Raw genomic sequence first — 23391 nt, 5'->3', positions numbered from 1 at the left:
ATGACCAGGCATGCCGCATGTTCATCACAGTCATCGGTATGACTTCCATTGAGGAGCTTCAGGAAAAGTTGCGATCAGCCAGGTTCTTTTCTATCGTGTCTGACTCTTCAGTTGACCGATCAGTGAAGGACCAGGAGCTAATCTATTGCGTCTACCTCCAGAATGGCAAACCAGTGAACCAGCTTATCCAGATTGTTGCCCTGGACCATGCCCATAGCCAGGGCATTTTTGGATGCCATTCTGGCTAGACTGTTGAAGGTTGGAGTGGGTGAGGAGGACCTGAAAAAACATCTGGTTGGCTTTGGGTGTGACGGTGCTGCCGTAATGCTGGGTGTGAACAACGGAGTGACCGCCAGACTTCAGCGTTTGTGCCCGTCCCTTGTCTCAATCTGGTGTGTGGCTCATCGTCTAGAGCTAGCTGCTCTAGACTGTGTCAAACAGGTTCCTCAGCTACAAGACATTAAGCAAACACTAAGGGCCATCCACAAGCACTACACCTGCTCTGCGAAGGCCTCACGGGAGCTTCAAGAGATCAGCAAGGCGATGGAGATCTCCATTGTGAGGCCAGGCAACATTGAAGGTACTCGCTGGCTACCACACGTCACATGCATTGGAGGCATTGATGAGGAACTACAGGCCCATCTTGGTACACTTTGAGAACCATGCCAGTGACCCTAATGACAGGGAAGCAGGTGCAGTCATGAAGGGGAGAGCAAAGCTTGTGCAGCACACCCTGAAACAGTACAATATGCTGCTATTCATCCACCTCATGCTGGATGTCTTGCAAGAACTGAAGCACCTCAGCCTCCTGTTCCAGCAAGAAGGCCTCACATTGCAGATGGTCTCAGATGGACTGCAGACAACATCCCTGGCTCTCGTGGCCATGCAGGTGAGAATTCTTTTTTAGATTTGGCATTATTAGGTGCTAAATCGCAGGTGGAAAACCTTATTTGTCATTGACCCATATACATAAATATTTAACTATGTTATAATTATATAATTCTATTTAATAATATCACAGCTCAACATTTGAATGGGTTATTTTAGTCATTAAAATGACTAAAATGTTCTTTACCTCTTTTCTTCTTTTTAAACTGTAGACAAACCCAGGCCCAAGGCTACACCAGTTCATGGATGAGGTTGGGGCTGGAAGTACCTGGCAGGGTGTCCAGATCAGCAGGACCATTGCTGATGACGTCAACTTCAAAAACCTTAAGCTTCGCCTCACCAACAGCTTCTGTGAGTTTGTGTCAGAGCATTTCAAAAGTCTGGAGACCGGCGTTCTGAAGGCAACCTCCACACTCTTTGACCTGTCCAACTGGCCAGAAGACACTACTGATCTGGCAACATTTGGCACAGCTGAGATGAATGCCTAAATGGAGCATTTCCATCCCATACTTGAGACATGTGAGGACTTTGAATCCATGGAGGCAGCTAGGCGAGAGTGGCTTGACCTTAAAGGGATAGTTCACCCAAAAATGAAAATTCTGTCAGTAATTACTCACCCTCATGTTGTTCTAACCGCGTAAGACCTTCGTTCATCTTCAGAACACAAATTAAGATATTTTTGATGAAATCTGAGCCATGTCTCACTCCTCCATAGGCTGCTAGGTGGCCCAAACTTGCTGGCCCAGAAAAGTTATTAAAGAGATCGTTAATATAGTCCAAGTGACTACAGTGGCTCAATCTTAAGTATATCAAGCGACGAGAATACTTTTTGTGCGCTAAAACAAACAAAAAGAACAACTTTATTCCACTATTCATTTCCTTCTCTCTGGACCTCTAGTTGGTTCGCGTAGTGTTTTTGCGCAGCGCGTCTGTGTTACACGTCACCACGTAGGCTCACTATTGGCCGACGCTGGTCATGTGTGTGATGCATGATGATGTATAACACAGACGCGCAGTTAAACTAACTATAAATTAACTATAAATTTATAGTTAAACTGTTCATCTAAATGTGATGAAGTGCTTGAATGTTTCTAACATGAATGTTCTTCAGCATCATAAATGAATGAAGAATAAACACCAACCTCTTTGTTCTTCAGGATCTTCAGTGTGTTTCATTCTGCAGGGTTCTGGATCACTCCTGTTCTCACTGTCCTCTTTAAGTGTCAATTTACAGGAGATCTGAAGCCATCAGCATAATAAATTAGGTGAAAACAGGAACTATTGTCATGAAATAAAGAGTGTTCTCTTTCATAGGTTCACTCAACGCTGCGGATAGCGCAGTGGGATATTCTCTGAATGTGCCGATTGTCTGAAGCCCTATAGAATCACGCCAATTCATTGGCTGATGGCTCCCGCGCAGCCTGGCTCCACCCCGACGCTCTTACGTCGCATCATTACATATTCGTGCGCGCGCCATCTGCTCCTCAGATTTATCTGCCTTCAGAACGAAGCTGTCACGTTTGCCCTTCGCTCGTGATTTTTCTAAGCTCAAAAAAAATAAAAATAAACGACTTCTGGATTATTCTCGGCGCTTCTGCGACTGTTCAAGCTAGGCCTGCACGATAAATCGTTATAAAATCGCGATCTCGATTCACCCAGTTCACGATTAAATTTTTAAATGACTTCGATTTAAAAAAAAAAAAAAAAAAAAAAAAAAAAATCGGCCTTTATTTTGAAAGGACAGCTCTCACAGGGCTTCACCCTCAGCCAACGACAAAGCACCTTTTATTCACGTGTTTCACTCATCAGTTCAGCGCTTCACCCTCAGCCAATGACAAAGCGCCTTTTAGTCTTGTGTTTCTCTCGTCGAGCGAGCGCGGTAGTTCGGAAATAAACAAAATGGATATTGATGAAAACCCAGGTCCTAGTGACGAGAATCAGCCAACCACTCAGTCTCAACTTGTTCCGAAAAAAGGCTCACATTCGGTGGTGTGGAAGTATTTTGGATTCAAGCAAGAAGACGAGGGTCAATCTGATGTGATTTGCAAGGTATGCTTTGCCCTTGTTGCAGCACCGCAAGGTAACACCACAAACCTTTACCAGCACCTCAAACGTCACCACAAAGTGCAATATGAAGCAGCCGTACAAGGCAAGAGATCCGAAAGTCGTTCAAAAACGCAGACATCTATTACGGACACCTTGCACAATGCGACGCCATACCCACATAACTCCAGTAGGAGTAAGGAAATAACAGAAGCCATTGCTTACCATCTAGCGAAAGATATGGTTCCAATATACAACGTAGAACGTGACGGATTTCAAAAGATGATCCATACATTGGACAAACGCTACTCAATACCATCCCGCAACTATTTTTCATACGTTGCACTGCCAGCTATGTACAAGAAAGTGCGGACTGTAGTCGAGGCAGAAGTGCAGCAAGCGGATTATTTTTCAGCAACGACGGATTTATGGTCCAGCCGAACAATGGAACCGTACATGAGCTTAACTGTCCACTTCATCGCGACTGATTTCACCATGAAGAGCAAGTGCCTACAGACTGCTTTTTTCCCCGACGATCACAAAGGTGAGATCTTGGCACAGGGACTGAAGGATGCCCTAGCATCTTGGAGTTTGGAAGAGGAGAAAATGGCATGTATAACAACCGACAATGGATCAAACATAGTGAAGGCAATCTCCATCAACAACTGGACCAGGCTCCAATGTTTTGGCCATAGGCTACATCTGGCAATTGGTGAGTTGGTGTGTGTGCGCGTGTAAGTTAACTGACTGTGAGTGTGTGTCTGACTGACTCTGTGTGTGTGTGTGTGTGTGTGAGTGTGTGTGTGTGTGTGTGTGTCTGTCTGACTGACTCTGTGTGTGTGTTTAACTGTGACTGTGTGTCTGACTGACTGTGTGTGTGTGTGTGTGTGTGTGTGACTGTGTGTGTTTAACTATGACTGTGTGTGTCTGTCTGACTCTGTGTGTGTGTGTGTGTGTTTAACTGTGACTGAGTGTGTCTGTCTGACTGACTCTCTGTGTGTGTGTGTTTAACTGTGACTGTGTGTGCGTGTGCGTGCGTGTGTGTGCGCGCGTGTGTGTGTGTGTGTGTGTGTGTGTGACCAAGTTAGCCCTTGTACTCTAGGGCATTTTACTACTACAAATAAATAAATAAAGTTATTTGTGATACTACAGACTAATAGTTTGTGTTGTACTCATTCAGATTTGTTGTATTTTTCTTCTAGAAAATGCCATGAAAGATCCACGAATTGACCGCGTCACAGGCCTTTGCAGAAAGATTGTGAGCACTTTCAGTCACAGCTGGCTACGGAGGAGAAACCTTGCCATGGTCCAGAAAGAGCTCAAACTCCCTGAGCATCAACTGAAAACCGAGTGCCCAACAAGATGGGGATCAAGACAAGAGATGATTCAGAGGATCCTGGAACAGCTTCCAGCCATTTCTCAGGTCCTCAATGATCGAAAGGTTAGACACCTAGTGCCCACGTGGCAGGACATAGAAGTCCTTGAGGCTATGAACCACACCCTAAGTCCTCTGGCTGAATTCACCGATGCACTCTCTGGTGAACTATATGTCAGCATATCCTCTGTGAAGCCGGTTCTCCACCTTTTCAAAACCTCTGTTTTGGCTGTGCAAGAGGATGACACGGAATTCACAAAATCAATCAAGTCAAACATCCTGAAATATCTGCAAGAGAAGTACAGTGATCCCCAAACTCAGGATTTACTCGACATGGCCACTACCCTCGATCCTAGGTTCAAGATGAACTACATCAGTGAGGAGAAGAAAGCCACAGTTAGAGCGAGACTGACAGACGAGATGACTGGCATAACTCTAGCTATGGTAAGGTCATTTCCACATTTCGATACAATTGTCTTGTCCTGAACTGTTGTGATATTATATTACTTAATATTGATTGAGATTATTAATTCATTTTAAATCCCCAGCCAAATGCCTCCCCAGCACCCCCCATGAAGAAGGGCCGAAAGACTCTGGGAAGTTTCTTCAAAGCAGCACAAGGCAATGACGACAAGTCCTCTTCTCTAGAGCAAGCAGTGTCCACAGAGCTGGAGGCATATCTTCTGACATGCAACATCGACAGTGAAGATGACCCCTTAATCTGGTGGCGGCAAAATAGCAATGTATATCCACGGTTGTCTGTTTTGGTGAAGAAATACCTATGCATTCCAGCTACCAGCTCACCTTCTGAGCGGCTGTTCAGTACAGGGGGCAACATTGTGACATGCCACCGTGCATCACTAAAGCCAGAGCATGTTGATAGACTTGTTTTTCTGGCCAGGAATCTTTAAGTGCCATATTCAGGGTCACATATAGGGTTATGTGAGAGGCCTATGTCCCAAAGAAAATATCATTTAATTTACTCTTTTGTAATGGCCAAATTAATATTCATTTTCTTTTGTCATTGACACCTTAGTAGGTTGGCGGATTTGTGTTTTATTTATGCTTATTTATGTTACAATTTTTAGAACCTAATTGAATGGCCAATTGAATGTTTGTTTTCTTTTTTCATTGAAGCCTTCATTTACAGGTGTGTGGAGTTGGCTCAAGAAACATTAAACTACTAAAAGGCCAGCAATTAATAATGTGCTGCTATAAATGCTTCAATTAGCCTATTTAGAGCCATGTTCAGGGCAGGCCATATTCAGCGCAGTGCGTTAAACTTCTATTTTTGGTAACCTACTTGAATGGCCAGTTGAATGTTAATTGTACAAAAGGCAAGCAGTTAAAGAGTGTTTCTTTATTCATTGAAGCCTCTATGTTTACAGGCTTGTGGTGATGTGCAATGTTCTATAGGTGCCAAAACAAATATTTTTGGTACTTCCAATTTGTTTTGTTTTGTCATAGTTCATGTGTGCAATAAACATTACACTTCATGAGAAAAAAATCGTTGTAGAGAATCGTGATATCAATTCTAAGCTAAAAAATCGTGATTCATATTTTTCCCAGAATCGTGCAGGCCTAGTTCAAGCGGAACTCTGTTTCTCCTTACGGTGAAGTTGCCATGGAATACCGACGCTGTTCTCCGCCATGTGCTCGTTACATCGCTAACGACGACCCACACAGTAAGTGTGTTAAATGTTTGGGTGTTTCACATGCGCGCAAGGCAGTCATAGGATCGTCTAAATGCAAATTCTGTGAAAATTTGTTGCTCAAAACCCGCAAATCGCGGCTCGCGGTTTTTGAGAGGGAATCACCCCCCCTGTCGCGCTCCCGAGGCCTCTCGAGGATCCGTGACTTGGGGTTCGGATGTAGAGCTTGAGGATGTGGAGTTCGAGCAGACGAGCCCCGCTCTTTCTCTCCCTCCCTCCCCTCGGCACGCGCGAGGCATGCCAGTCAAATTTTCACACGATTATTTGCGCCCCAGCCCGGGAGCACGCGACGCGGTTTCTTTCGGGCTGGAGGATGTACTTTTTACCGAGGCTTCCGACTCCGAGGATTTCGGGCCTACTCTCGCCGACGAGGTTATCCCGCCTAGCGGCCAGGAAGCGCGGCCTACTGCGGCCTACGCGGAGCTCGTTGACGTACTTTCGCGCGCTACGGAGAAGCTCGCTATTGATTGGCCCGACGAGCCCCGCGAATCTCAGTCGTCGAAACTCCATTTGTCAAACAGGTTTGTTTGGTTAGGCGGTCAACACAGTGGTTGAGAAATTCCGCTCCTCCAAATCCCAATCGGCCGCGTTCCGACAGTTCATGCCCAGGAGGGCTAGGGAACCTTCTGCTCCCTCCCCTGTCCGACCCAGAGAACGTCCCTCTTTTAGACCGGAGTTCTCTTCCAGGAGGAGCGAACCGGTGCATCCCCCACCTACCACGGTTTGGGGAGCCCGCGGTCGCCCGTTTCCCCGTCAACGGCCTCACAAGCGCCTCCAGATGAAACGGTCCGACAAACCGACCGCTCCGGCGGCCCAGAGCCGTTCCTGAGCCGTCTGCTTCCTCAAGGTTGGGACAGACCGCGCAAGCGTTTCTGCCCACCTCCCAGCTCTCCTTTCCTTGCCCTGTCACCTTCGCCACTCAGAGTGTCTCAAAGTGCAGGCCATTTTTCACCATCTCTACTCAGCCCGGCGCGGGAGGAAGGAGACGCTTTTTGCTTTCTCCCCTCACCCCCGACACTCTCTATAACTGCCGGTCGCATCCTCGGAGGCACTTTTCGCTTTCCTCCGGAGAAGGCGGACCTGGTCACTATGACCCCAGCATCGATGCCTCCCATCACGTGCCAGGACGCCAAGGGCTCTCCTGCACAGTCAACTTCTCTACCCCACGAACGTCAACACGGCACCCTCACTCAGGTATGTCGTCTGCATCACAACATCCCTCTTCCTCTTTCACATTTCTTTCAAGAGTGGGAGCGCTTACTAGGGGTATCGTCTTGGGTTCTTCGCACAGTTCGGTTCGGCTACACTCTTCAGTTTTGCCGCAATCCCCCTTGTTTCAATGGGGTCTTTCCTACCGTAGTAGACAGCGCCACTCAGGCTTCTGTACTTCAGCAGGAAATTTCATCCCTCCTTCTCAAAGGAGCAATAGAAGAGGTTCCTTCAGGGGAAGCCGAACGGGGCTTTTACAGCCGTTATTTCCTGGTCCCGAAGAAGGGCGGCTGTTTGCGTCCCATACTGGACCTCCGCCGACTGAACTTCGCCCTTTACAAAGGGAAATTCAAGATGTTGACGCTGAAAGCTATCATATCTCAGATTCGGCCAGGGGATTGGTTCGTGACAGTAGACCTAAAGGATGCTTACTTTCACATCCAGGTCGTACGGCGACACAGGCAGTTCCTCAGGTTCGCCTTTGGAGAAAGTGCGTTCCAGTACAGGGTCCTTCCCTTTGGCCTCGCTCTGGCCCCGAGGACATTCACGAAGTGTATGGATGCAGCTCTGGCCCCATTGCGGCTCCAGGGCATCCGTATTCTAAATTACCTGGACGATTGGCTCATTTTAGCCCAATCCAGGGAGTTAGTGACCCACCACAGAGACATCGTCCTGAGTCATATCCAGTCTCTCGGTTTGAGGTTGAACTCGGAGAAGAGTGTTCTTGCTCCGGCTCAAAGCACCGTTTTCTTGGGGGTGAACATGGATTCCGTTCTCATGCAGGCCCGCTTGGCTCCTGCATGGATTTCCAGTCTGACGACATGCTTGGCCCGTTTTTCGCTAGGCCATCATGTGTCTGTGGGCACTTGCCGCAGGATGCTGGGCCTAATGGCCGCGGCCTCCTCCGTGCTACCGCTGGGCCTGCTCCACATGAGACCCTTCATGTGGTGGATGAAGCTCTCAGGGGTTCGCCAACCCTTCGCCTACTGAAGGTATCGCGCAGTTGCTTTCGAGCCCTGTCAGTTTGGCGGGACCCTCTTTTTCTTCGGAAAGGGGTCAGCATGGGTGCGGTATTTCGTCGCCAGATGATTACGACGGATGCCTCTCTCACCGGCTGGGGAGCAGTTTTCGAGGGCAGACCAGCATGTGGGGTCTGGACTGGCGAGACTCTCTCTTGGCACATAAACTGCCTGGAGTTAAGAGCCGTTTTTCTGGCTCTGCATCATTTTCTCCCTCTTCTGGAGGGACACCATGTAATTGTCAGAACAGACAACATTGGCAGTGGTGTCTCATGTAAACCGACAGGGGGGTTCTCGGTCGCGCACCCTGGACAGGCATGCGCGTCACCTTCTCCTGTGGTCTCAGAGCAGATTCCTTTCTCTGAGAGCAGTTCATGTCCCAGGGATTCTGAACCTCGCAGCAGATTTTCTGTCGAGGCAGAAACTCAGATCGGGAGAATGGATGTTGAACCGCCAGACAGTGGCCCTGATCTGGGAGGTTTTCGGAGAAGCGGAAGTCGACCTCTTTGCATCTCAAGAGTCGTCCCAATGCCCGCTTTGGTTCTCCCTGAGTCCCCCGGCTCCATTAGGGATAGATGCGTTCGCTCACCCTTGGCCAACGCAGAAACTCTATGCCTTCCCGCCCATCAAACTGATCCAGGCGGTCTTGGCCAGAGTGAGAGAGAGCGGAGTCCGCCTCCTCCTGGTAGCTCCGTTCTGGCCGTCCCAGCCATGGTTTTCGGAGCTAATTCCTCTGCTGGAATCTTCCCCCTGGAAGATCCCAGTCAGGGAGGACCTGCTGTCCCAGCTGCAGGGCAGGATATGGCATCCTCGCCCAGACATGTGGAAGCTGTATGTTTGGCCGATCAGAGGCCGTTAGCATTAAGTTCTGATCTCCCATCTGATGTTCAGGAGACCATTGCGAGTGCTAGAGCCCCTTCTACAAGGAGGCTATATTCTTCCAAATGGAAGGTTTTTGAGACATGGTGCTTAGCACATGATAGGAGCCCAGTTAACTGCCCTGTTGGTTCAGTACTGGAATTCCTGCAGGAGAAGTTTGCTTCTGGAGCAGCTGCTACCACTCTCAGAGTTTATGTCGCAGCTATTGCAGCACATAGGGAATCGGACGAGATTCCCCTTGGGAAACTAAGGTTAGTTTCGGCCTTCATGCGTGGGGTTAAGCGCCTGAAACCGGCTCGCTCTCCTAGAGTTCCCTCATGGGACCTTTCTGTTGTCCTAGAGGGTTTGACGAAGGCTCCCTTTGAGCCATTGGAGTCAGCTCCGGAGCGGATTCTGACTCTCAAGGTTTCTCTTTTGTTAGCTTTGTCCTCATTAAAGCGGGTAGGGGACTTACAAGCTCTTTCTGTTAGCGAGTCTTGCTTGGACTTTGCTCCTGGCTTGGTCAAGGTTTCCTTGAGGCCGAGACCAGGGTATGTCCCCAAAGTTCTTTCCACAACTTTCCGCTCGCAGGTGATTAACCTTAACGCTTTCCACCCTCCTCCATTTTCTTCTGAGGAAGATAGGAAGCTTAACTTGCTCTGCCCAGTTCGTTCTCTGAAGATATATATAGACCACTCAGGCGGTTGGAGGAAATCTAACCAGCTTCTGGTTTGCTTCGGTGCTGGCCGCCGTGGGCTTGCTGCATCAAAGCAGAGGATTTCTCACTGGGTCACAGAAGTTATCTCGTTGGCTTACGAGGTGTGTGGCTTGCTTTCACCTCTTAGCATTAGAGCACATTCCACCAGAAGTGTGGCATCTTCTCAAGCTCTTTTTAGAGGAGAACTTTTGGAGGACATTTGTGTTGCGGCAGACTGGTCCTCTCCGCACACTTTTGTAAGGTTCTATAATTTGGATCTTGACATGACCCCGGGTTCCCAGGTTCTTTCTGTTTGAACTCATCTTGGTCGTTGTCTCATTTATGTACCAGTCATGGAAAGCGCTCTAGCTTGGCGAGTTTGGTAGTCCGTTCCCACTGCGCTATCCGCAGCGTTGAGTGAACCTATGAAAGAGAACGTCTCTGGTTACTTGCGTAACCTATGTTCTCTGAATAGGGAACGAGACGCTGCGTTAGCTGCCAAGCTCCTCGCGCTGCTGACAGTTTTTTTTTCGGCAGAGAAATCTGAGGAGCAGATGGCGCGCGCACGAATATGTAATGATGCGACGTAAGAGCGTCGGGGCGGAGCCAGGCTGCGCGGGCGCCATCAGCCAATGAATTGGCGTGATTCTATAGGGCTTCAGACAATCGGCACATTCAGAGAATATCCCACTGCGCTATCCGCAGCGTCTCGTTCCCTATTCAGAGAACATAGGTTACGCAAGTAACCAGAGACGTTTTCAGCAGATCTGTTAATATTGATGAGCCTCAGACTATCAACACTCATTCAACAAGCCATTCAGGATCATCAGCAGATCATCTCATTCCGAGTGTTTGCTGTTAGAAACACATTATTTGAGTCAGGATACATGAGACGAAAGCCTATTTAACCAATCCATTGAAAAGACAATATTGTTATTTCTCACACTATGACATGGATAAAACATCAATAACACAAAAACAATCACTAATGCCACTCATCTTCATCAACCACTACAGAGAAGTAATTACAGCAGCATAATATGTCCACATTAAGTTTGATCTTATCTACATCCATCACTATAAAGTAGTTAGATCATTAAAAGAATAACGTTTTATATGCGCAGAAACTGAAAAAGATCATAAAACTTTTACAAATTAAGAGCACCACAAACAGGGCAGAGCCGGGACGAATGAAACGCGAGACGGATAAATCATTGAGACATTGGCATGCCCCCCCGGGAGAAAATTTTGTACATTTTAAAGATAAATTCATTAATCTGGTGCACTTTGAGTCACTTGAATCTGTTGTTAAAAATAAATAATAATCCACCCACCAACTGCCTATATTCTTTGATTTAGATATCTGCATCTGATCATCACATTACAATTATTCATGATAATATGGTAACATATCACACTGAAGTAGGCTGATTTAAAATGAACATTTATTTAAATTAAAAGTTCTTCTTTTGGCAAAATTACATTTCCTTTATAGCCTAAACAGAGGCTTTACTCCCTTTAAACTTAAATTGTCAATGTTTCATTTTTGAAAACACTCTTATTGGAATAATTTTTTGTACCTTTATAAAGGGCATTTTCCCCCTAATTTTATTTAATGTATACTCTAAATTTCATTTCATATTCTTACATTTTATCAATACATTCAATTAAAATAGACACTAGGCTGTTACCAATCAAATTAAATAATTTACATTGAAAAATTATAACTATTAAATGAGATTATGAGATTGTTTTGAATATTTTTTGAATATACAAATAAGGAATGTTGAAAAGAATGATACTTTATGAAACTAAACCGCCAGTAGGAGGCGGCAGGCGACCGTCTTAATGAGCGAGTCATTTGAGTCATTAATTTAAACGATTCGTTCAAACGGCTGATTTATTCAGAATGAGGCAGTTTATGAACATAGACAGTAGTTTATGAATGGGTAATTGAATCTTTGACTCGAGCGATTAGTTCAAAACGCTGAATCATTCAGTAATGAATCATGGATGCGTGTTGCTCAGAGATGCGCTATGGTTCTCTTGTTTGGAACTATTTTCGCTGCTGAAACAGAACAAAAACAGTCATTGCGTCTAAAAATGTAAGTAACTTAATTTTAACTATTTGTTTATTGAACTGTTATGAAATCAATATCTCGGTTTCAATCGTGAATGCATTCAGGAAAACAGCACTCTGGTCATGTGTAGCCTATATAACGTTATTGTTTCTTAACTATAATTATCATATAGTTATAGTTAAAGCTGGGGTAGGTAGGATTGGTCTAAAAAAACTATTTTTCAAATTTGTTTAAACTTTATAAATATGCAAATACGCGCGCTGTGCAAGAGAGGGGGGTGATCAGCACGTACGCGAACTTGATTGACACTGCTAAGACACTCCTCCTGGCTCTGATTGGTTGTTTCTTACCGGGAGCGGTGTATTTCTGCAAATGGCAATAGGACCACTGGGAGGAGCCAGAGGAGCTTGATTTTATCACAGATTATCTGTCTCATATTCTACTGTCAGGACATAATGACAGTTTTAACAAATATGTAAAAAATAAATTTTTACAAAAGTTACCTACCCCAGCTTTAAGAAACAATAACGTTATAAAGACACGTTAAAAAAGTTGCATTGTTGAGGTTCGCGCAGTTATTTATAACATATAATTTATATGTTATAAATAACTGTGCGAACCTCAACAGTGCAACTTTGTTACCGTCCCTACATTAGGTAAGTTACCATGATGGGAGTTCCGTATCTTTATTACACTCAACAGATTATAATGATTTATCTGTCATCCACCCTCGATTGAATGGAATGTTGTTATTACTTGGCCCGCTCGACCCGCGGATTATGATCCATGCAGCACTATCGGCAAACTTTATGGTTTGAGAATGGACACAAGCGGCAACCGCAACAGAACCGTCACGGTGGAAAAACTGTTTATGAGCACGTGACTGTCTGTCCGAGTTTTGTCGAGAGGCGGAGGCGGCACGAAATTTGACGGAGGCGGCCGCCTCATAATTGTCTATGCAGGAAAAACGTATATATGGCCGTGGGCTTTTAAAAAAAAAAATTTTTTTTAATTAAGGGGCTCGTCGAGGTCGACCCGTTCGGCAGATTTACCTCAGCTCGACGAATATGCAGTCCGTTTTCAAACCGACGACTACTTCAACGCAGAATTATGACATTTTTAATTGTATGAATGACGTGCGGGTCGGATACATGCGACCTGGCCGTTCAGACTGAAGTCGCATTTCAAAAGATCGGATATGTATCGGATTTGGGACCACATACCCAAGTGGCCTGGGTCGCATTTGAAAAGATCGGATCTGTGTCGTTCAGACTGTCATGAAAAGATACAGGTCGCATAGGGGCAAAAAAAATCGGAATTGGGTCGTTTCAGCCTGCAGTGTGAACTAGGGCTGGGCGGTATGACGGTATATATCGTTACCGCGGTAGAAAATGTCAACCGTAACAGATTTTTTTTTCCGTGATACCGCGACATGTAAATAAGTGGGCGTGGTTAACTCACGTGCAGCGTGCGTGAGACGGAGACACTGAGATTTGTCAAAGAAACATGGAAAAAGCAGATCAAGAGGATTCACAAAGGAATTACATTTTCTAAAGGGTTGTTGTTAACGTGATATTTTCGGGGGAAAAGGCGCAGCAGTCAACTAGAGCAGTGCGGCACCCGTAGGCTACAGTTAGAGGAGTGCACCATCGCAACGGGGAAAGCATGAAGCTTACTTGACAACAACAGTTCATATATCATTCTAAGTGTTTCTTATGTATTATAGTTACTTTTTAAACACGAAAATCGCATTCAGCATGACATGCGAGTGGTTGCCGTGGTAATGAACAACCTGCTTGTTAAAGCGAATGTATAATCCTGTATCTGAGGCAAAACTACTAAATACGCAGCGCGAGTTATATGTTTCTAAATTCTAACTCCAAACAATTGTCCACTGAACCAGCTGATAAAATCTTCCTTTGATTCAATGCGTGATTACAACTTGTCACTCAAATTAACCGATCGCATTTTACTGATGCAAAAGAAACACGCGGAGAGGGAGCGCGGTGTGTGGGTGTTCACCGGGCTATGGTAAAATAATGACGCATTTACAAGGTGTGTATAATTTACACTACTTGGTCAACACTAACAGTAGCTGCTGTTCGGTTTTCATACTGCTGTTCTCCTAGTCACTTATGAACTTGATGAACTTAACACTTCTGAAACTCTCTTGATTAAAGCTTTAGGTGACAGCTGCCAACCTATCACAAAAAGAGCAAAACAAGCCCTTTAAAACGCAGTATAAGAGAACATTGCAAATAGTGTATGGGAAGACATTTAAACATAACTAGTATTTACTAATATCCTAACAAATTAAAAGGAAGTAACTAATTTATTATGAATAGAATAGTTCAATAAAAAATATTCAGATATTATAGACTGACTGATGAATTAAAGCAATAACATGAGATTGAAAAATTATTCAGCAACACTTTATTTAAAGTTTGAGTTGTATTTAATATCAATCAGTTGGGGGCAGTTAATCTAAAAGTTGATGAGTGTTTTGTTTACTATATTTAGCTATTAAAAACAGTTTACCAAAGAAATAATTTACCAAAGAAAAGAAAAAGAAAATTCAAACAAAGTGAAGTACTTTTCATTTCTAAAGTATTTGGGTTTATTTATTATACAAAGCCCTTTTTGTCGATTTTTCGAGAATAACAATATAAATATATAAGTTATAACTATATCGTGAAATATATCGTTACCGTGAAATAAAATTAGTCATACCGTGAAACAGAATTTTGGTCATACCGCCCACCCCTAGTGTGAACGTAGCCAAAGAATGTCCGGAAAAATTAACGACAAAAAACAGTGTTAATTGATTGTACAACAAACCACAAAATCTAATTGTTAACACCTAGGTAAACTAAAAAATGGTTTCAAATATAGTTATATCTCCATTCTATTTTTTTTTATACTTTTAAAAACCTTATTCGTCAATGACCCATGTACAACGTTAGCCTATTTACAGAATAACACATGATACTAAGAGAACACGTATGTGAGTTCAGGTTGTTGATAAAAACAAAAACAAAAAAAAAACACTATCTGTAACCTTCTTAGAAAACAACGTTTATCTGAAAAGTGCTTCAACTGTCCCAGCTCTCCCCCACTATTGCTCCAAGAGTAAAACGCGATTCATATTTATTAGTAGGCTATTGCTTAATGTCTCACGTGGCTCATCATAGGCTCAATGTAAAGCATTTAGCAGTCTCTGCTCCAGTATGACACTTGAGATCGATTCACATTAATTCCCTCACAGACATTAAACTTTGACATTGACAGTCACACAAACGAACACAAAATCGCCCAGGGGTGCGTTTCCCAAAACCATAGTTGCTAACTAAGTTAGCAACTTTGTTGGTTGCAAGGCAATTTCCCATTGCCAACCAAGTTGCTAACAGGTTATCAACTATGGTTTTGGGAAACGCGCCCAGGTCTGAATGAACATATTCTCATCATGCTCGCTGCTGCTACACAAATCGATTAAAACAATACAGAAATGAGCCTGTCGCTTAGTCAAACTGTATAAAGTGTGTGTGATGGTTGTGTAAATATGAGAAATACCGTGAACTGCTCTTCTCACCTCAGAAGACTCGACACTGAAACTCTCAATGAGGGAAGAGACGGCGCGAGCGAGCGGTGACGTCATCGGCCGCCACTGTAGATGATCGGAGACGCGCCTATGGCAAGCCGTATTAGCATTAAATACCCCTGGCTGTAGGCTACTAGTGTAATTTAGTTTTGACTAGACAGAATTCGAATTCCAAATATCTTAATTCCAATTTTGACTTGTTGTAAATGGAATTAATATCTACAATGTGATTAAGACTAGTCATAATATGCATTGAAGATATCTACACAATGCTATTTTGATTAGACATTCGAGATATCTACAATGCTATTTTGATAAGCCATATTCTTCCCTTGGAAATATTTTCGGATATCTTCAAATGAGTTTTGAGTAGTAGAAATTCTAATTAAAGATATCTATAATGGATTATGCACTAGGCATTATTATGGCAAGCCGTTATAGCATATAATACTAAGTTTTGACTATCCATAAATATATTTTGGATAGTCATAAATGTTTTTTGACTACCGTATTTTCCGGACTATAAGTCACACTTTTTTTCATAGTTTGGCTGGTCCTGCGACTTATAGTCAGGTGCGACTTATATATCAAATTTAATTCAGACTGAGATAAACCAAGAGAAAACATTACCGTCTACAGCCGCGAGAGGGCGCTCTAGTTGGCGGAGTTGTTCAGAAGCGACACCAATGATGAAGAAAATGATGTGGAATGAGATTGCGGGAGCTTGGTGAACTTGTTTACTGGTAACTTGCTTGTTGGACTCGCTGGCTTATGTTAATTTAGCCTATTCAGCCTCCCAGGTATATGTTCTTTATGCTATTGTGTAGCTGAATAACTGTTAATGTGTTGCGTTAACATACCGGACACCTATTCAGCCTGTTGTTCTGTGTGCTACTGTGTAATCTGCAATGACGTCATAAATATCTTCAATTGATGAGTCACACATACGCAAAGGTAATTAGAGATATAACTTATTCAGTTTCGACTAGTCACAATTATATTTTGAGATATCTGAATTGTACGAATCTGCTGTTGTGTGACGTGAGCAGAGGTGGCCTTACCTATGTTTCACCCGTATCAATTGAAACAGGCCCCGCCCTCCAAGGGGGCCCCCAACAGAACAGGAAAATCCCATTCATTTTCTCCCTAGGATATTTATTTTCAGACATAATGTCTAAAGTGGTCTCCAACACGTCGCTCGCGAGAGTAGCTCGTGGCCTGATTGGAGGTTGCTCGCCAAGGGCCGTTCACATATCGCGTCTTTTGCGCGCTCAAGTTCATTATTTGAAATAATTGAAGCGACGCGCTCATTTTTTCCAGGCGCAACGAGTCAATATGAAGGATGGGGGTGCACCCAAACTACGGGTGTTTTTTTCTTCTCCGTAAAGAAATCTTCTAGCAGAGCAACAGCAAGCGTTTATCGGTAGTGGAAATCCATTAGCTATTAAAACTTCTCTGTCGTTGTGGAGAGCGCATGGACCTGAATTTTACTATTAATAATAAAAGATAAGCTAATGTGCATTGTAAATGTCAGTATTTTGTCTTTTTTGAATCATTCTTTTTATAAAAATATATGCGAGGTTATCTTTTTATAAAAACTTTTTGTCACAACTTTATTTGAACTTGTACATGTTAGTAGATAACATTTTGCAAGACACTCCTTTCAAATTTGGCCATCATTTTAAATGTTACTATTTTAATGTTTATGTAAACAAAAAGTGCATATTGATGGTAAGTTTGTTTGTCATTTGCTGGTTTTCAACATAAAACTTGGTGAATTGATTTTATTGTGTAGTATTAGTACTTTTTGAACAGGATTATGTGATAACCATGCTCATTGGTCACTATAATCATGAAATTACATTTTCATACCATTTCATCTCTAGTTATGATGCACTATAAAATCAACAATAATTATGTGTTTTTACAGTATAATATTTTTTTTTATATGTCAATTAAGGGTGACATATATAGGCCTACAATAACTCGTTTAGGTCTAAAACCGTTAGCATAGTTGTTAATATGAGAGTTATAAGACATTATTTAAGAGATTTAATTATTGCATATAGCCTAGGCCTAGCTCTCGGCCACTTTCATTTTTAAAAAGTAGCTAAAAAAGGTTGGAGACCCCTAAACCATCCAAGTTAGATTGACCACGAGCTACGAGGTTGTGAAACGAAAGTTTCTGCTCCTATAAAAGCCACAAAGTATAAAAATCAACCTTGTTATTTGCGATCTTCTGGAGAAATACTACACTACCCATAATTCTAAGCAAAACACTGACGTCTCTGATTGGTCAAACTTGAGTAGCGCCGCGGTTACCATGGCGACGTTTACCGCCCCCGCAAACGGTGATCTGAAGTAAATAAATACCGGTAGTTTATGTGTTTTTACTTTGCCTTTTTTCCGTAAGGTTAAAACGTTGTTTTTTTTTAGCAGGGAAATAATTTGAATAGGAAATGAAACGTACATATGCCAGTGGTGCCTGTTCATGAAGCTGAAAGTGCGCGTAATAAAATAATGATGCAAACCAACAAGAATCCTTGCTTTTTCTGCTCATGTTTACATTTTATGTGGGCAGGGCCCCATATTAGTTATTGAAACGGGCCCCCAGATGCTTAAGGCCGCACCTGGACGTGAGAATAGATTTACTCAGCACCTCCCCCTCACCAGAGTCAGCCCCATAGACAGTATATAAACTGGACACAGCGACTCCATAGGATTCAACGGAGACAAGTGAAGCCAATTAGAAGCTTTCACTTCCCGGGGGTCGAGCGTACTGCGCAGACTCAAACTGAGTTTGACGACGTAGATGTGACGTGAGCAAACCGTCTGTCTTCTAGTAGCTGTGCCAAGATAAATCTGAATCATTCCCTTCCGAAACGCTGGATCACGAACAACTAAAGCACATTTATCACCTGCAGCGCTTTGCTAGCTGGTTAATATACTTGACCAAACACTTCCTATATGAAATTAATCAGATCAATAAAATAAAAGTAAATCTTACAACTAACATCTGCACAAAAGGGCAAGAATGCGCACAAGAACTTGCCCGCTCTAGTCTGATGTATAACTGTCATTGTGGATTCCCTTAACAGCACACTGATACACGGTCAACTAAAGCACAGATCATTTACAACATTCTAATTGATTACAATAGTGTTCTCATTATCACGCTAAGTAAAAGACAGATTGGCGCTGCACATTTTGCACTTAACTGTAATCTAGCTTCCTTTTATTTTGCCGGTCTGGAAGGCGTGCAGTCTAACGCCAACCAATCAGATCTCAGGTACTGCCCCCCAAATGCTGCAATAACCAATCAGAAAAATAGAAAAATATTTAAAGTCAGGGCTAACATCGTTTTCATGATCCAGCATCGCTGTCACGAACAAGTACTCCTGCCCATCCCTAGTTATTTTATTGTTGCAAAAAATAAATAAATAAAAAAGAACATTCCTAGAACATTATTATTTATTTCCCAAAACAATAACCAATCAGGATCCAAATTCTAACATTAGGGGAATGTTCTGTGTTTGCTGGGAAGCCCCAGAAGCAAACGTAATACTTAGCTTTCAGAAATGAAAATTATGAAATTATTCCTGATGCAAATAAAATTTGGACAATAACAATAAGCTGTTGATCAAATAATTAGTTTAATTAAAAGTGAAACAGAGACAATCTCAAACAATGAACAAGTTAAAATTAATATGAGACTCGAGTCATGTCTCTGTTAAAAGTGTTACGGCCTCTTCTTCAGCTCCCTGAACACGGAAGCTTTTTCCGGTGTAATTTTCCGGTGCTCTTCTTCAGAATGATTTCAGAACGGAGGCTCCAGTGAAACTCTTCCCGCATTGATCACATTTCAGTTTCTCTCTGCTTTGAACTCTCATGTGAACCTTCAGACTTTTCCATGTGAAGTGTTTTTTTACACTGAGGGCAGGAGACCGATTTTTTGGCTTTCATTACGCCTTTCTCGTTCACGTCCATCAGATCTAAAAGAAACAAATCAAGTGAGATTTCAAATGAGAGACAAATGTGAAATAAAAAGTGAAGCTCAAAGTCAATATTCAGTCTTCAATAGACATTTTAATCCCATCAAATCTGTTCAACAACTGCTGTGCACGAGTACGATCTATTTTAAAGTCATGAAGATGATGTGTGTTATAAATCACTAGTTTGGTCATGAAACAATGTAAATCTGGTGAGCAACAGCATGTTCTTCATCATGAAGAATGAATGAGGAATCAAGAATAAACACCAACCTCTTTGTTCTTCAGTATCATGATGTTTCATTCTGCAGATTCTGGATCACTGGCGGTCTCTCTGTCCTCTCCTTCCAGATGCTTTCTGGTAGTTCTGCTAAAAACAAACAAGTTTCATTTCTAACAGACATGATGCGAGAGGAATAATTAATATTTCAGACTCTGAACTAGGCTAATCACATGTTAAAAAAATAGTGACATTGATCATGTGACTTAAAGGGCACCTGTTATGCAAAATTCACTTTTACATGGTGTTTGACGGACAATGCAGTTTTAGCGTAGACCCGCCCTGAGTGAGCTGAACACAGTCCGCCAGTGTTTCGACGCCGGAGCAGCTGTAGACACGAATGTCTCCTAAGCGATTGAGGTGTTTTGTTGTTGGATGTAAGAATGAACATGGCAGTCTTCATTTACTCTCGTTATTACTTGAGGATGGATCTGTACCAACTGTCCGTGATCCAGCTTACAGTCTCCGGAGTGATAGGCCTAACGTTACTGATCACGACAGTAATGAAAGGGAGAGCGCTCACTTTATTACAGTCGAAATCACAGTTGTTTTAAGGATATAAAGTTTACCCATTTATTAACCCTCAGAGGTCGGCAATCACGCCGGCGTGATCTGCTCGCTTTTTTCCTTATGAGTTGAATTGAGACCCGAAAATACTCTTTTGACTTTGATTTTAAAAACAAGTTTCATGGACTTCTGGTGATGGTGTAACGAGACAGACGTGTTTGGTGGCCGCTCTCCGAGATTGATGGAAAATACCCTACAAAACTCGACGATATATTATCCATTAATAGATTAAGTTAAGCATTTGAGTGGGGTTCAAAACATTAAAGGCCCAGACTGATCTCATGAAATGGCGTATGTATGACACGCCAATTCGATTTCCATTTTTGGCGTGCTATCAACACGCATAATCGCTTTTCAGCGTGTTTATCAACGCAGTTGACTTAACGTTACATTATATGACCTACCCCAACTCCGTCCCTAAACCTACCCGTCACTGGGGTTAATACCATGATTATTATAAATGTAAGATCCCTTAACTCTACTCCCACACCTAAACATACCCATTTTATGGACAATATTAAAATGATAAAACGTAATGGACAGATATGTAGGAAAATGGCATTTTTATGAACAATATGGCATTAAAAGATAGTTTGAGCCACGAATCCTACCCCTAAACCTAACCATAACCATTTCTTAAAACTACCTAGGCAACAATTATAAAGAAAAACAAAAGACAGACGAGTATAATCACAATAATTAACCTTACAACACAACATCGATTCACAAAATACACAAATTGTATTAGCTTGATTACAATCCAAACCTTCAGAATCCATTATTTGCGAGAAAAAGATCCAAACTCAGCCCTTTATCCAGTAATCGTCACCTTGACCGTAAACGTCAAACCCCGCGCTTGTTATGAATTCAAATTCAAAAATTACGCCCTCAAGAAGCGTTACGACAGGTTACTATGGTTACGGCAGTAATATCAAACGCTCATTGGCTCTCGCCTCGCCTGCTTCGTCACAGATTGCGTCATGCACTTTTGAAATGAAGCGCGCACTGCCGCGCAGCCCTCAGAGCGAACCGAAACGAAGACGGATTAAATTTTCATGGATTTGAATTAATAACTTCAATTCTGCTCTGTTACCTCATACAAAACCACTGCCAGAGAGGACAGCGACACATCGTCACGTGAACAACTTTTGGTACCGATTTTGACATTTTCTCATTAAATAAATTATTGTGATTATATTTGTCTGTCTGTTGTTTTTCTTTATAATTGTAGCCTACGTAGTTTTAAGAAATGGTTATGATTAGATGGTAGGATTAGCAAACGTCCGGGGATAATGGTACGTGTAAGATTCATGTCTGAGGCTGTTAAACTGTGACATCTACACGCTTTCCAAAGGGGACCAACATGATTATTTCATGTACATTTTGCTCCGTTTCGCTCGGACATTTAACGGCGTGGACATACACGCGGAAGATGACGGTTCGTTTCGGCGTGAACATACACGCGGATAGCTCAAAATGCGTATAAATAACACGCCACTTTTGACTTGAAAGTGGCGTGTGTGTTTACGCAAAGTCATGATGTCATGTTGAAAGGCCAAAAATACGCAAAATGCCTAAAGGAGATAAATCAATAACCGCGACAAAAGCTAGCAACGCAACTGAGCAAGCAAGCACGAGCCCGGGCGGTAGGGTGACCAGACGTCCCGAAAAATTCGGGACAGTCCCGAAATCTAAACTGTTGTCCCGAATCCCGAATTTGGCCCTAATTGTCCCGAAAATTATACTAAAGCAAAATCTTATTGTCTTATAAACATTAAAAACTGTCTGCGGAGGTTGAGGCCGGCGACACACTGGCTGCGTGGCGTGTCCGTTTTTATTTCGGCTCCCTGTTAACAGGTTAGAGCTTGCAGACTGCCTGCGTGACGCGCGTCTCAGGCGCGCCTCGAGCCGCGCGGAAAACGCGTGCATGCTAGAAACAGAACCGACGCCTATTTTTCACGCGACACGCAAGCCTGCAAAATAGCAAGCAAAATAGAATAGGAAAAGATGTTTGTATGTCATTTTGACATGAAACCCCCCCCCCCCGGTCCCGAATTTCAGCCAATCTCATCTGGTCACCCTACCGGGCGGAACTAACAAAACCTCGAGCGCTATATTGGAAGCAATAGAAACGCTTAAATCCGAACTGAAGGAGGACAATGACAAACTAAGGAAGGACATCAATGCCCTGCGCCAGGAGATGGGTAATAAACTTGACAACCTGACGGAGGAAGTGGGAGGCCTGACTGAAAGAATGGAAGAAGCGGAGAATCGCGTGGGACGTATTGAGGACATGACACTGGATTTGACTGAAGCGCTGACTGAAAGCATTAAGCGACAGAGGAGTATACAAAACAAACTGACCGAACTTGAATCCAGATCGCGAAGGAATAACATTCGCCTTTTCGGGGTTGGAGAAGGAGAGGAAGGGAAGTCGGTGACGCAATTCGTGACAGATTTCCTCAAGCGTGAGTTATCTTTGCCAGCAGACTTGGATCTTAAAATTCAGCGAGCCCACAGAGTCTTCGCAGCCAGGCCCCGACCCAATAATAACCCAAGACATATTATCATACATTTTCAAGAATTTACTACTAAAGAGTTAATTCTCAAAGAAGCGTGGAAAAAAGGACGCATTCAGTCAAATGGGAGAAATATCTATTTTGACCACGATTATGCAACTGAGATCGTCCAAAAACGCATGGCATATCAAGAGATTAAGAAAGTGCTGAAGGAAAAAGGTGTTCGTTTCCAAACACCCTACACGAGCATACGAATTCATTGGGAGAGTGGCGTTGGAACATACAGCAGCGCACATGAAGCTGGGATGGAGTTGCGGAAGCGGGGCTTGGAAGTGGATGTGCCGACAGCGGTTACGGAAGAAGTCGCTATGGAGACTCGATTACAGAGGTCCTTGGGATGGCAGCGGGAGGTGCGTCCCCGGCGAGAGCATAGAGTCCCTACGGCGCAGAGGGCAAAAGAGAAACTGATGGAGTTTCAGAAAAGCGGGAAAAAATGAATGATGAGGAGAGTTTGAATCATTGACACAGGAAGGCCTCTGTAATTCACAGGACTGAA

General features: G+C 43.2%; 1 protein-coding gene across 1 annotated transcript in view; it reads right to left on the bottom strand.

Annotated features, from left to right (window-relative positions):
* The window catches only part of LOC309513662 (uncharacterized protein), a gene marked incomplete at its 5' end in the record, with an annotated part of 31051 nt that extends 15514 nt beyond the window's left edge, over nt 1–15537 (bottom strand). The window contains 2 exons of the mRNA XM_082189615.1: nt 2031–2127; nt 15472–15537. Coding sequence (XP_082045741.1) covers nt 2031–2127; nt 15472–15537 — 163 coding nt within the window. The remainder of the gene's footprint in view (nt 1–2030; nt 2128–15471) is intronic.
* Nucleotides 15538–23391: the final 7854 nt, after the last annotated feature.

The sequence above is a fragment of the Leuciscus leuciscus genome (genome assembly GCF_965113295.1).
Source record: "Leuciscus leuciscus genome assembly, chromosome: 1".
In the NCBI taxonomy this organism is placed as follows: domain Eukaryota; kingdom Metazoa; phylum Chordata; class Actinopteri; order Cypriniformes; family Leuciscidae; genus Leuciscus; species Leuciscus leuciscus.
The sequence above is the reverse complement of the archived record's forward strand: the minus strand, read 5'-3'. Positions and strand labels throughout refer to the sequence as shown.